This window comes from Nuphar pumila, chromosome 4 (assembly GCF_984573655.1).
Source record: "Nuphar pumila chromosome 4, dmNupPumi1.hap1.1, whole genome shotgun sequence".
NCBI lineage: Eukaryota > Viridiplantae > Streptophyta > Magnoliopsida > Nymphaeales > Nymphaeaceae > Nuphar > Nuphar pumila.
In genome coordinates, this window is record NC_143252.1 from 17,714,614 (window position 1) to 17,730,320 (window position 15,707).

The following is a 15,707-nucleotide window of genomic DNA, read 5'->3' on the forward strand; positions in this document are numbered from 1 at the left end:
TGTTTTATTTTTTACCTTTAAATTCAAGCGAAATTTGGGCGAAATTCAGAATTTGGTATTCGTGTAATATATCGTTGGATGCGTCTTGGAATTCTGAGTGCAATGATATTTTACTTTTCTGAATTCGAGTCTCAGTTGCCCGAAAATCATATTTTTTTGAAAATCGAGAAGTTTGTCGAAATGGATTCAGAGTTGGATCGGATTGGATCCAAGGCCTACGATCTGAACTAATATGGACTTGGGTCTTATTTAAGTCCTACGTAAATCTGGATTTGATCCAGATCTTGATCCATTTTCGTTTTGGGTATGAGTTTGGATCTTGGATCTAGATCCGGATCCAGATTCAGATCAAAATTCAAGCCCAATGTTTTTCCATCTTCAAATTCAATATAAAGCCTTAATTTGGAGTTTAATAAGATTGATAGAGATAGCTTATCATGAATCAATAGATTTGGCTTTTAGTTGTAGCAGAATCTGATCGTTATTGATTTTAAATCTTGATATAATGACATGTTTGTGTCTTTTGTGTTTAGAAGGGCCACTCTATGAAAGATTCTAGACCTTGATTTGAGGTTATGTTTAGGTCTTCTGTGAAAATATGGGGCCATTTTGGGAAATAGGAATAAGTGGAGGTTACCAGGACAAAGAGTTTCTTAGAAATAGCGAGGACAACAAACAACAACGTGATTATGATAAAATAAAGGAAACTTCATCCAATAATTTGTGTCTATCATCCGTAGAAAGTAGTGAACATACACTCTAACTGTCTTCTGATAAGACTTCCGTGATTTAGTACGGATTTGCCATCAAAGAAATCATGTATGAATTTTGTCGAGACTGATCTCTATATGTTGGGATATATGTTGGGATCTCGCACACATACGTGCATCCTTGTCGATACCAATCCCCTCATACTACGTTCTCTACGAGAATCTTACAGGAAAAATTTCGAGAACGAAATTCTTTTTAGGGGAAAATGATGTAATAACCGCAAAATTTTTCCTCTTGTATTCCCTCTTTTCCTTCTATTTGCCTTTCTAACCTCTATTTCCCTTTTTGAAAGGGGAAAATAAAAGATAGAAAAAAAGAGAGAAATGAAAAAGAAAGAAGAGAGAGAAACTCTTTTGCAAAGGTCTCACTTGACCTCAATTTTGAAAAAGATTTTAAAATTACTCGCCTCCGTTTTTGAAAAATTTGCGGGAAAATGGAGAAACGTGATTCGCTCGTCGGTACGAGGTTCGACCATTCCTGGTGCCTTTACCAGGGGTAATCGAACCAATGATCGAATTTTTGCCTTTTTGCTTTGCCTAAATATTGTCTAAGAATTTATTCTAAGTCTAAAATGCACAAAGAATCATGCTTTGTGAAATGCGAATGCAAAGATGTATGCTTTTGAGCAAAGGAATTCAAAATTTTTGGGATTTATCCAAGTGGTTTTGAAATGAATTTGAGAATATTTGTGAAGAAATGGTTTTTGAAAGTTGAAGATGGACTTGAAGAAGTTAGATTTTCTAACTTAAGATTTAAAATAGATCTTGAGTTTTGAAATAATCAAAGATTGAGATGAACCTGAATTTAAAGAAGGGAGATTAGAAAATAAGAATTGAAAAATGAATATGGACTTCAAAAATGGAGTTTAGAATTGAAAGTCAAGATGGAATTTGAAAATGGAGTGGAATTCTAGATTTAAAGTTTGAAATCAGAATGAAAGCTGGATGAGATTTAAGAAATCTAGATGAGATTTAGAATTGGGTTTTGAAATATGGAACTCGAAAAAATGGATTTGGATTTAAAGTCTGGAATTTGAGATAGTATCTGAAATTTGGATTGCAAAAATGGTTTTGAACTTGGATTTGGATTTTAAAATCTGGATTTGAACTTGGATTTGGACTTCAAATCTGGATTTGAATTTGGATTGGAAACCCATATGGAATTGGACTTGAGAAATCCAAATGGAATTTGAAGATAGAATTGGATTTTGGAAATCCAGATGAAACCTAAAATTGGATCTGAGAGATCCTAAATCGATTTTTTGAAATTGGAAAGAAGGAGAGAGAATGAAACCTGATCTTCAAACTTGAATTTTGAAATCAGGAGATGAATTTGGAAATTTCAAAGTTTAAATTGAACTTTAAACACGATCTTGAATATTGAATCGAATTTGAAATTGAATCTTGATCCTGAAAATGAATTTGGAATTTCAAAGTTGAATTGAACTCTGAAATTTGAGTTGAAAATTGAAATTTTGAATTTTAGAGATGAATTCGGAATTTCAAAGTTAAATTGAACTTTGAAATTAGAATATTGAATTTTTGAATTTTTGAATTTTGAAGTAAAAATAGAATTGAGAATATGAAGATGAATTTGAATTTATGAGTAAGAATTGAAGATTAATTTGAGAAATGAAGAAGATATTTGAAGGATTGTCTCAAAATCACTTGGATTTTGAAATAATAAGAAAAGAATTTTGAAAATATGATGTAATTTTATCCTAAATGATGAATGAATTAAAAGAATTTGAAATTGGGGTTTGAAAAATATATTTCATTCTTTAAATGAATTGAAATAAGATTGAAGATATAATACATTTCTGACTATGGTCATAAAATGTATTATATAATAATCATATTTAAATTCAGATGAAGAATAAAACACTTTTTAGTGCCTTTATAAAGTTTAAAATGAAATTAACTCTCAATATATCCTGACTATGGTCATTGATATATATTTTGAGTTAATTTTAAATTAAACTCTGATAAAGGAGGAAAGTATTTAGAAAAATATAATGTTTTTTTAAAAGAGATCCGGTGTTGATCCATTGTTATTCCATAAAAGATGAAAACCATAAGTTTTGTTCATACCTTCACTATGACCATTGATGCAAATCGTCAACTTAGGATTTAATCATCTTTTATTAGAATGGTGCACGTGCCATTCGTGTTCCATCATGTGAAATTTTGAAATAAAAGAGAAAATTAATATGAAATAAATAATATTTACATGCTTATACATTCTAATCTAATACAGAAAATGTAAAATTCTGGTTTAATTATTATAAGTTTTAAATTGAATTTGAAACAAAAATTCCTAATCTAAGTAGGAATTCAACAATTTCTGCATACCCCTGCAAAACAAAGTTAGTATGAAGCAATCCACAGAAGATATATGGGAGAACGAGGAATATTATATGAGAACTAACATGTATGTGAAAAGATTTATGTCAAATGTATATGAGAGTGCATACATACAGGGAGAGATAAAATGTACATGCTTAAAGGTAATGCTTAGACCTAATAAGAAAGGCACACGCTTATACCTAATCTAGGATGGAAATACCCAAGTTGATGATGATGTAAAAAACCTAAGACCTACCGCAGGGACTAAGTGCATATATTTATCTAAATATGATGCCTAGGTTGATGGGGGAATGTATATGCAACGTAATGTTGGATGTGGAGGCATGTAAGGGAGAGTACAATGATGTATGAAGAAGTGAATATTAAATGCAGGGAAGGTCATGGAGTTAGATGTGATGGGGATGTGGGAAGCCACAACAGTCCTTGGGCTGCTGAGCTACAGTGCTGCTGTGCTTATGAGAACATAATGAGGTCACAGCAAAAGGTGTTGTGAAGGCATACTGGAACTGGAAGGGTTAATATGAGTGCAATGAAGCTGCTGCAAGAGTTGACAGCACACAGGTAGAGTGGCTGGATACGAAATCGATGTATTACCTAATGCCACGAACAAGGTAAATGCTGGATATGCAGGGCAATGATGATGTTGGGGTGTCATGAGATGACGGGTACAAAGTGTGATGGCAACGTGTATGCAGCGAATTTATACACAGTGGTGTATGGATGATGCACCTAATGAAAGAACAAAACAGAGGAAAAACTTCTGTGGGGCGCAAAGGTGCTGGTGTTAGGGAGAATGCCATAGGTGGACATGCTGAATTGAAGGGGATACTTAGGGGAAATGAAATGACAGAGGTATTGAAATGCAGCTGGTGCTGTGAAGGTTGGAGGTTAATGGTGATTGGACTGTGGGGGAGTGATGGATGTGAAGATAACCTAAGTGAATGAGATAAAGTCTGTGATTGTAACAAGGTGGCTGGAAGGTAGAGTAATATCACTGTAAGTAAAGCCATGCTGGCAGTGGTGTGAAGGTTGAATTGGTAGAGTGTGAGGTGCAACTGATGAAAATGTGAGAGTGCTGGGATGAGAAGAGGGACAAGTACTGTGATAGCTATGCAGTATGCACAAGTGAAAGTACTGGCGTAATAAAGTGGTGCAGGGGACGCTGTAGGTAAAGGGAGTGAAGTAAGAAGGTGAGTGAGGTGTTGGAAGTAGCCGAGTTTGAGTGAAAGGATGTATTGTTTTGGCAAGTGAAGACTGAACCCTGCCTTTCCATAAAAGTTCAATTTTGACTGGGAAATGGAGAACATAGTGAAGTGTTTGTGAAATGCAAACTTTGAACTTTTCGGCTTTGGTTTTGTTAGCATGTGAGATGAATATCAATTGCAGAGTTGGAGCTGCATAGTAAAATCCCACATTAGCTCCAGTGTTAACTGTAAGCAGCCTTCCTTCTTGATGTAAAAATCGTTTCAAGGTATTGGACTGTATCTTTGCCAGCACCTTTGCCCAAAACCTCTTTAATATCTTCATGACTTGGATTTGGAATCTTCATCATAAGCATCACTTGCACTTGCAACATGGAGGTTGGCTTTTCTGTTATTAACTCATGATATACACCATTTTGAGGCCTTGAATTGTCTCTGATAACTGGGTTATGATTGAAACTAGTATTTGCAGAAGAGCTGGGAACAATGTATTGTTGCTTTGGAGCAAGCTGAAGCAGGGGATGGAACACGATGAAAAAGGGTGCAAAGGGGTGTAGCAGTAATGAATGTACTGCATAACCATTTCAGACAGCTAAATCCTCCATCTTGCATTCACTTAAATGAATGTTTATGCTAATCAGGTGTTATCGATGCTAATAGGATAACTAACGTTAGAGACTCTGCTGTAAGAACAAATAATCTGCTGTTAAAAAAAAACATAGGTCCTGCTGAAACATTCCAATGTATATGCCATTACACAGATGGAATTCTACCATTTCAGGTATGCAGCAGAGTCACAATAGGTTAAGCCTTGCACTTTAATCAACTCAACAAAATCCACAGCAACCCAATATGTTGGGACGTGAACTCAGGAAGATTCTCGTATCAGTGTAAAATAGTTCACGGCAGTGAAGTGGAATTCTAAAAAAAATCAACTCAGATGATGGGTTCGCTACAATAGAATTTTATTTTACGGCAAGTCTAAATTGAGTGTAGAGAGAATTAAGCAAATACATAATGAAATGTGTCAAAACAGAGAGAAACAAAAAAAAATAAAGAAAAATAATAAAAGAAACAAAAACAAATCAAACAAGAATCAGCAGATGATTAAAATGAACATATGCAGCTGACATGTGAACGAAGATGCACAGATTGTAGAGGATGCTGGATAATCGAATGAGATGCTGAAACAAATATCGGATATTAATGATGATGCAGCATCAACATATGTATATGATGCACACATGCAAATCGATGCAGTGCAGATGAAGAGATGATGATGCCAAGACCAGACCAATGCAAGATGAGCATTATGATGACTCTCTGCAACAACGGCAGGCTACAGAAGAATGCAGATGATATCGATGCTTGTGCTATGATGGTGGAACTGAAAGTAAAAGACAACGATGAAGTAGAATGAAAATGTTTGCTCAGAATGAAATGATGAAACAGTGAACTAAAGCATCTAAAGATGCAAAAAAAAAAAAATGCAGGAATGCAAATGAAAAATCGAAACAAAATGCAAGTGGATGAAATGAGAATGAAAATACTTCTGTAATTGCACAGGAGCAATGTAAAATAATTGAGCATTAGAAGTGTTGAACTTCACCCCTCTCAATGGAAAATCTATCTGTATCATACATTTACACAAAGACTCTAATATTCATAAAAATGGGGCTGGAGACATATAAAAAAAAATCAACAAGAAAGTTAAAATGGGAAAGATTAAAATTAAACAACACAACGATGGGATGCGATGTGCAGGATGATAATGGGGATGAACGGCACTACATGGGACATTGATACCCAAATTCCCTGCAGCTTCCTTGTGGCGACAAGGTTTAGCAGTAGGTTTTACTCACCATGAATCTGCCCCGATCCACAGTGGCGTAGATGTGATCTAATGCAATATACCATAAGATATGATGTGAAGTCGAACTAAAAGACCGAGTAAAACAAAGAATAATATTAAGCTTTATAACAAGAGAGTAATAAACAAAAATCAAATTGGAATTCAGATACACCACACGGGATCACTGAATCTAACTAGCATAAACGCAGATTTGGCCTTAAGTAAACTAAAGAAAATCAAAATAAATTATAAAACAGAGGGGAGTAATTGATATAAGAAAATGAATCGCCATAAAACTAAGAAATCAAAACAACAAAGCGGAAATACAAACCGAAAATCAAAGAAAAGGAAGACAGGATGCAAACAGGAAGGAAATCATACGCAAACCGGTAATGATAATGAAATAAGAAAACCGAGTATGAACAAGTATTTAAAAAAAAAAAAACTTCGTAAACACAAGGGATTGTTGGAATGAATATTCTGTTATTATTGCAAAGGGGTGAGTCAATCCTGCTAGATGCACGCCGACCCTACCACCGGTGCATTAAGATAAAAAAAAAAAAAAAACGGGAAGAAAACTGAAATGAGTTACCACAAACAATGAAGAATGTAATGAAATGGGAAAGAGATCTTTACAGGAAATCGGAGGAGGATGGAGGTGATCGCTTACCTCTAGCTGCAGGGGGAGATCGATCTCCTTTGGATTGCTTGAAGCTTCAGAGTGGAATTTCCTTTCAGGAAAAGTGAAGAGGAAGAAGGCTGGGAAGAAGGAAGAAAATCACATGCGTAGAAGGGTGGAAGGGTGAAGAAGTGGTGCTAAAAGAGAAGAGGGGAGAGAAGACACAATCAGAGAGAATCGGGTGGGGAGGTGATGCAGTGAAGGGCACGATGAAGCCTTCACGGTGTTTTGGATCTGATGTGGCTGCTCTTTGCTGTCACGTGAGAACTCCCAAACAGCCACGTTAAGGGACTGTCGCAGGGCAGACCTACCAACTGATGCTGTGTGGAAGGTCGGCTGCAATGTTCCTGTTTGCTGAGATGGTTGGCGACGTTGGTGCTCTTTGAAACAACGACGGAATGAAGGTTGTCCGCTCTTGGGGCTGACGTTGATGCTGATTCTTCAATGCACGGGTAATTGTGCAACAACAAATAACTTAATGGAAAACGTTGACGCAAAGGATCAATCGATCCAGTCAATAATTTATTATTTGTTGAGAAAGACTACAACGAGTCAATACAACGTAACCAGTAAGGAAAAATGAAAAAGTGTTGTATCAGCTGGCAAGCAAACAAACAACATAAATGCAGTAGTCAAAAGGCTGCTGTCAAAGCTGACGTGAAGCTGAAACAAGCAATGAAGAAAAACCAGTAGGAAAGCAAAGAAGGCAAGGACAAAAACCAAGGACTGACAGAGGAATAATAAAATATTCAGGCTGACAAAAAGAAAGAACTCAAACACAAAATGACAAGAAACCAAACTATAAAGGATGTGCGGCTGAAGGACATGAATAACAACGAAAACTAAAACCGAGAGGAAAAGGTTGCTGCAATATTGATATTTTCTCCATCCCCCGCACGCAACCCTAAGTTGGGTTATTTAAAAGGGATTGGTTGTATCCGGGTCTCGGGTCCGGACCCAAACTCGAAACACGGTTGTGTGCTGTTGGGTATGGGACGTGCTCTGCATCATTCTCCTCTGGTTGGAAAGAAGTCGACTCTGACGACTTTTTGTCACCACGGTACACATAAATCGGACACATTGACGATAGGCAACATGTATCGATATTCCTGGACGATTCCAAATTAAAGCCTGTAGATTGGTTTTGAAATTGACCTTCTATACCATCTGCTATGGCACCCCATGGAAGCACAAGCTGATTTTTTGTCCCTCCTGCACGCGGTCTTAAGGGTTTGGCTAGAATCCCAACAATACAAGCATGCTTACCAAAAACTGGACCACCTGCTGAAAACTTCACTATATCTGCCCCGAATGCATAGTGGCTCTGCTCACCGTCCATAGAGAAATCCCTGTTCAGGATCTTGCTCCCAAAAGCAAACCCAAACAGCTTCAAAAGATCAATTATTGCTGTAATGTTCAATGTTCCATAAAGAGGCCCGTCATTCCCCGTTGCTGAAACCATAATAATATTATTTGCAGTCAACTCCCAAACCGTTTCGACCAATGTAAGGTCTAAGTAATCAGGTCCCTTTGAATCAGTATCTCCAAGAAGACGCATCAGAGATTGTGTCACACCCCCAGACTTGATATTATTTTCAAGATAGACATTCACACCCTTATTATCCATTTTTGGCAACTCAAGATGGTTTACTGTTTGAGTACCATTCTCATTTCCTTCATTTACCTTTGAACTGTGGAGCAGGGCATGGTTATCTGTTGTTAGATGGGATTCACGCTGAGGGTGCATCGGCTGACCTGTTTTCGCGAAGATGTGATTCACGCGAGCCACTGCGCTGTCAACCGGATCTGCTATCGGCGTTGGTGTTGGAAATGCGCGTTGTTCCATCGTTGATTCAAGAATGACCAACCGATCTTCGATTCCATCCATTCGTTTTGACAAACTGGTTACCTCCTTTTCTAGGCATAGCATATCTTCTTGTATCTTCGTCAACTTGTCGAACATCCGCTTCATGATCTCCTCTCTCGTCTTTTTGCTCGTAGGACCGTTCCTCGCTTCTTGCGTCAGGCCGTTGACGAAGGAGGAGGGGCTGGGCTCTGATACCATTTGATGCAGTGAAGGGCACGATGAAGCCTTCACGATGTTTTGGATCTGATGTGGCTGCTCTTTGCTGTCACGTGAGAACTCCCAAACAACCACGTTAAGGGACTGTCGCAGGGCAGACCTACCAACTGATGCTGTGTGGAAGGTCGGCTGCAATGTTCCTGTTTGCTGAGATGGTTGGCGACGTTGATGCTCTTTGAAACAATGACGGAATGGAGGTTGTCTGCTCTTGGGGCTGACGTTGATGTTGATTCTTCAATGCACGGGTAATTGTGCAACAACAAATAACTTAATGGAAAACGCTGATGCAAAGGATCAATCGATCCAGTCAATAATTTATTATTTGTTGAGAAAGACTACAACGAGTCAATACAACGTAACCAACCAGGAAAAATGAAAAAGTGTTGTATCAGCTGGCAAGCAAACAAACAACATAAATGCAATAATCAAAAGGCTGCTGCCAAAGCTGACGTGAAGCTGAAACAAGCAATGAAGAAAAACCAGTAGGAAAGCAAAGAAGGCAAGGACAAAAACCAAGGACTGACAGAGGAATAATAAAATATTCAGGCTGACAAAAAGAAAGAACTCAAACACAAAATGACAAGAAACCAAACCATAAAGGATGTGCGGCTGAAGGAAATGAATAACAACGAAAACTAAAACAGAAAGGAAAAGACTACTGCAGTATTGATATTTTCTCCATCCCCCGCACACAACCCTAAGTTGGGTTATTTAAAAGGGATTGGCTGGATCCGGGTCTCGGGTTCGGACCCAAACTCGAAACACGGCTGTGTGCTGTTGGGTATGGGACGTGGTCTGCATCAGGAGGTGAAGAGGCGATAAAGGAGAAGAGGCTTGGATGCCTCTTCTTATAGGCAGAAAGGGAAGGATCGAGAGAGATCGAGGGAGAGAGAGAGAGAGAGAGAGAGAGAGAGAGAGAGAGAGAGAGAGAGAGAGAGGTCTCTGCAGCTTCTCTCGCAATGGAAGGCCGTTAGGATTTTCAACCTGGGTCCTCCATGTTTTGAAATTTTTGACAAGAAGGTTTAGTTACAAACATTTTTCAGAAAGAAGGCCTGTGTACAAGTTTTTCTAAAAAATGGTATAGGAAGCTATATTTTTCGGGAATTTTTCTTTTTGATAAAAATTCTAAAGATATGAGGAAAATACGGGGGTTTTTAGAAAATGGGATCCAAAACGAGGTTTTTGAAATATTTTTATAAGATATTGGTTTTGAAATTGCAAGTTTTTCTAAAATGGGTTTTTTTGTGAAAATTACATGATTTATTTCAGAAAATGACCCCCGAAATGGATTTGGATCCAAGATTTTGGGAAAATATGGATTTTGGATCCCGAATTGAGATTGGATTCAGATAAAATACCCGAGGAAGTACCATGAATTGATTTTTTTGAACAATAAGAGATTTGAGATTAGAATTGAATCCGATATCTGATTTGGATCAAAAATTGGGTCAGAAATGAAGATTGAGTCTGGATTCTAGTGAATTTGAGAAATGAATGGAAATTTGATCAGAAATTGGCCCAATTTATTTAGAGAACGGGCCCAGGGGCAAAAGAAAATTTGTTGGAAAATTTGGGGTGTTCACAAGGAGCCAGAGAGAGAAGAGGCAACAAAGGTGGATGGTCGCCGATAGTTCCGGTCGTCAGTGGCCACAGAAGAAGGGGAGCCGAGGACAGGGTTCCGGCATGGCGTAGCCGACGTCAAGGTTGCTCCTATGTTGGGTGGTGTCGGCCCAACATGAGAGAAAAAGGGGGAAAGACCATCGAGGAGACTCTGACGTCGAGGGCTCTGGCGCAACCAACGGTCGGACGAAAAGGAGGTCGGCGGCACGATCGTCGATGGCTCTGGTCGGCGGTGACCACAGAGGAAGGGGAGGAAATAGTGGGTTGTCGGAGCTCGTCAGCGCGATCATCGGAGGTCACCGATCGCTGCAGAAAAAGAGGGAGGAGATGGTGGCCGACGGCGGGTCGCCGACGCCAGCTCGAAGGGTGAGATGGCCGACGGCTGCAATCGCCAGCGACGGGAAGGTCGTCGATGCGTGGAGGTTGCCGTCAGCTTCGATCGCCGGCGTCCTGCAACACAGGGGACGGAGAGGGGGTTCTTGGGTCGTCGGGGGGTCTGCCAGACTCAGAGAGGAGGAGGCGATCGGACAGAGTTGGTCGCCGGCATCTCCAATCACCGGCGGCAGCGTGAGAGAGACGGAGTAGAGGAGAGAGAAGGGGCGAGGGTTTTTGCCCCTCGCTCGAGGCGCCTGTGTCCTTTTAAGGACACAGGCTTCTCGAGAATTCAAGAAGCCGGGTCGCGGGTCCAGGTCGGGCTCGAGCTCGGGTCCGAGTCCGGATCCGCTTCATAAGATGATTTTTTTTTCAAGGCTTTTACATGTATGTCCTAAGCTTAAGGGAAAAGTTGCTTCCGTTGGTGAAATCACACCTAAGAAAGAAGAAGCAAACAAAAGTGGAGGAGACATTAAAGATATACTTAATCAAATATCGGAGGCACTTCAACAACTTCTCAAATCATCTTTAACTTCGGGTGCCGCCATTGCATCATCCTCATCTCCTCCAAGTATGTAGATTCTTGACTCGGGTGCCTCTTTTTATATGACACCTCATAAGAATGTTCCTTCTAAAGTTTATTCTAATCCTTCATCATCTTATGTTTCAACGACCGATGAAACTTTTTTGCAAATAGAAAGTATTAGAACACTTGATTCAAAACATTATCAAATTTTTTTAGTTCCAAAAATAAATTTAAATCTCCTCTCTATCTCTCAAATTTTTTATCATGGTTGCAAAGTCTCTTTCTAACCTAAAAATTACACCGTGCAGGATCTCCAGTCAGGGAAGTTGATTAGGCAAGGCCATAGGAGAGACGATCTTTATTTTATGGATTTTTTGTCTCTTTCACGCAAGTTATTTTGTAATTTTGTAAATGTCAAAAATATTGATGTTTGACATAAGAGACTTGGCTACCCTAGTTTTTCAAAGATGTCTCTTTTCTCCTTTTTGGAAAATACATGTAATGAAAAAGATATAGCTTGTAAAGATTGCATTTTTGAAAAAAATGAAAGCAATTCCCTTTCCTCAAAGAATTTTTGTGTCTACACGACCTTTTGAATTAATACATTCAGATGTATGGGGTCCCTCGGATTTTTGTTGATGATTTCACTAGGTACACATGGATTTATTTTCTAAATCATAAATTCGATGTGTTCTCTTTCTTTAAAGAATTTCATATAATGATTAAAAATCAATTTTAAGCAATCTTTTTATTCTAAGATCAGATTCAGGAGGAGAATATATGTCTAATTATTTTCAAAACTACTTAAAACAAAATAGAATCTGTCATCAAAGGTCTTGTCCTAGAACTCCACAACAAAATGGTTTAGCGGAAAGAAAACATAGACATACAATAGAAACCACTAGAATTCTTTTAATTGTCAAGAATATTCAAATTTTTTTTTGGGCCGAAGCCATTTTAACTTCAACTTAATTAATAAAACTCATTCAATCTCATTAAACAATGTTTCTTCATTTGAAAAACTTTTTAAAATGACTACGTGTAATGCTTGTGAATTTTATCATATAGATAAACTTGAAATTTCATGGCCGAAATATTATAGGAGGGCATTTTTATTTATTTTTTAATCTGAATTAAATTAGATTCTGAATACTTTATTCGGATCTTCGGTAGCGGATCCTGGATACCATGATCCAAATCCATGTCTAAAATCCGATTGAATCTCAATCCGGATCGAATCCTAGTCAGTATGGATCCTAGACTGGGTCTAGATCCATATTAACTTGGGTCCAATGCAAGTCCGATCCAGACAAAAAAAAAAACTTAAAAATAAAGGTTGGTCAATTTTGAAAAATGCATTTTTTGGGTCAACCGTTATCCAATTTTGAGAAAATAGATCTCCTACGAGATCTACGCTCTGAGACGGATCTAATGAGGTCTTAGCTAAATTTCGCTTCCGAATTTCGCCTGAATTTAACCCGAATATCGCTTGAATTTAAAGGCTAAAAACAATAAATTTCATAGATCTTACTTAACATGATTAGATCTTATTAGTGGGCTCTAGACCAAGTCTAGACCTAGCTGACGTCAGCCCATATTTAACTATTTTCCATGATTTTATCAAATTAGATATAAGTATTCAATTTAAAACTTATATTTTTAGACTTAAAAAATCACGGAAAAGTTAGGAGATATTACAGTTTTGGTTGATATAGTTGCAGGATTGTTGTTACTGTGGCTGTTATTTTATTTTTTTTAGCTTTATATTTTTTGGACAGGAGATGAATTTATGTCTCAATTTAATATTGGAAAGCTTATAAAATTAACGAGCTCCCATGGTGGTTAAACACTACATACAGACAAAGTGAAAGGCACTCTAACTTGTGCTTCCTGGTCATATCACTCCACTTACTAATCATTGTGGTTCCTTGTTTTGCCAATGGCTCTGCTAGCAAGTTCCTTTGCTTGACATACAAGAAAAATGGCTTTTGATATGGCAATCATTCACGCCTTTATTTTCCACAATAAGAGAGAAACTTCTGCAGTTCTTTTGTGTTTGATTCTAGAACACATCAGAGAGAAAACTGAGGACATTGTGCTTTCCTGGATTTTCTGCTTGTGGGCAAGAAGAAAGTGTCACTTTTGTCTTTGTTGTAAACTTTTTCTAACCCTTAGAACTCATGGATCTGCTATATGAGAGTTAGGATTCAAAAAACTATCCAATAATACATGTCATAGGAAGATTTCTCCAAGTAACAACCGACTTCCAGTTCAAATATCATTCAAACAGTCTCCTGATAATCATGAGGCTTTTTCACTGTATTTTGGTCCCTAATTATGCTGTTTTCAAGTTTACATCATTGCTAAACTTCCATATGGTCCAATCTATTGCCAAATAGCAGTTTGGTATTTTAGTAATCTTCTTTAAATTCATCTGTGCAAGTGGGTCATATGGGAATACCAAAGTTTCATGAAATTATGATATATCCACTGGATTTGAGTCCAGAAGCTGCAAGTGAAGAAAGCGGTTCCATGTTTTCCTCTAATACCTCAAATGAACCAACAATGACAAGCAATTTGGACATCAATTCTGCAGTTTTTTCTATCCAAGGGGTCCCTATGTGGGAGCATTGCCATATAAATCTGAGGGATTTGCTGGCAGAGCTGTTACATAGTTCATGGCAACTCGGATCTTTGTGTACTTGTGTCCATGCCCAGATATTTCTTTCTTGTGGTTACTTTATTTCTATGGGGAACTTTTTCATAAACTTTTTACTGATTCTCTGATAAAACTTCTGCTAACTTTCAATTTTTAAATATTTAATCTTTGATTATGAGCAACAGACTCACTTTAGAAATGAATTAGATGTATGCCTTAAATGGCTTTTCAGCACTTAAGTGTATGAAACATTATAAAGGCTCATGACACTTTGCATGTCCTAAAGTTGTCTTGCAGATCTATTGCTACTTATGGTATGAAAATAAAAATTGCATAATGTTGTGAATCGAGCATCTTATTATTTTCATCCATGTCCGTAATTTCTATCAAATGCTTTATTTTTTGAAGGTCATGAGAACCCCATGTCTGGCTCTGTAATCTATTGATGTTCTTTCTTTTATCGTTGTCTACTTTTTCCCGTTTGTTTTGGTTTCGGTGGTTAATGTTATACTTTTCTTTCATAGGTTGAGGATGAGAGAGTCAGTGAGTCTGAAGTATGGCAAGGTCTTGCGTGTTTGTACTCCAGTCTTTCACACTGGAGAGATGCTGAAATTTGTTTGGAAAAAGCTAGAACACTAAATTATTATTCTGCCACAACACTACATATTGAAGGTACTGAACTTAACCTTCATTATTTGGAACAAGGTGCTTTCAGCAAAACCTTTCATAGCTAACAATCTGCCTCCTTGCTAAGTGATTTTTGGTTTCCAAGGATGTTAGACAGATAAACACTAACTAGTTCAAATGTTTTGTTTATATGTCACATGGGTATAGATATACTTGAACAGGACAAAATGTGGATACTCTTGGTATGACACAACAGTTATAAACACTTATGACACTGGAACACAGTCATATACACAGAGTTGTATATATATATATATATATATATTAGCCTAAGGCAATAAAATATGAATATCATCTTGCTTGATATGCTTGATGCGTCAAAACATGTAACGACTCCAACTCATACTTGTTAAAAAAAAGTGATTTTTTGTTTTGTTTTTTAAACATTTGTGAAAACATTCCCAGAAACCCGAGGCTTTTACAGTCATAACCAATCCACAACCATAAGGGATCTTTCATTACCATCAACGAAAACAACCAACTTCATTAATTAAATCATAGAGTCTGAGAACATGTGTACATGAATATAAATAGACCTGTGTACGAGCCACTCTGTCTCTAAGTAAAACTGTCAAGCAGTCGTGTATCTTTCGTAGCTCCTCGTAGTAGCAGATCTCCTCACTGGGCCTCAGAGGCTATGAAAAATATAAAAATAAGAGTGTCAAAATCATAGATCCTGTGTACGAGTCCCTCTAATGAATCAAATAAGTAAAAAGAACATAAATACGATTTATGCAACATTTTAGAGAGATACAATTTTAACAAAATCATTATTCAAATAATCATTCATGCAATAAAGAACAATTATTAAGCAATAGAGAATAATTATTAAACAATAGAAAACAATTATTAAACAATAAGAAATAATTATCATGCATTAGAAATCAATT

At 37.5% G+C, this 15,707-nt stretch overlaps 1 protein-coding gene across 1 annotated transcript in view; it reads left to right on the plus strand.

Moving 5' to 3' along the window:
- LOC149839542 (protein NPG1-like) overlaps positions 1 to 14,874 on the plus strand; it is a 38,284-nt gene extending 23,410 nt beyond the window's left edge. Inside the window, exon 5 of the mRNA XM_090004888.1 lies at positions 14,655 to 14,874. Within this exon, the coding sequence (XP_089861014.1) occupies positions 14,655 to 14,864 (210 nt within the window). The 3' untranslated portion in view covers positions 14,865 to 14,874. The remainder of the gene's footprint in view (positions 1 to 14,654) is intronic.
- The last annotated feature ends 833 nt before the right edge of the window (positions 14,875 to 15,707 follow it).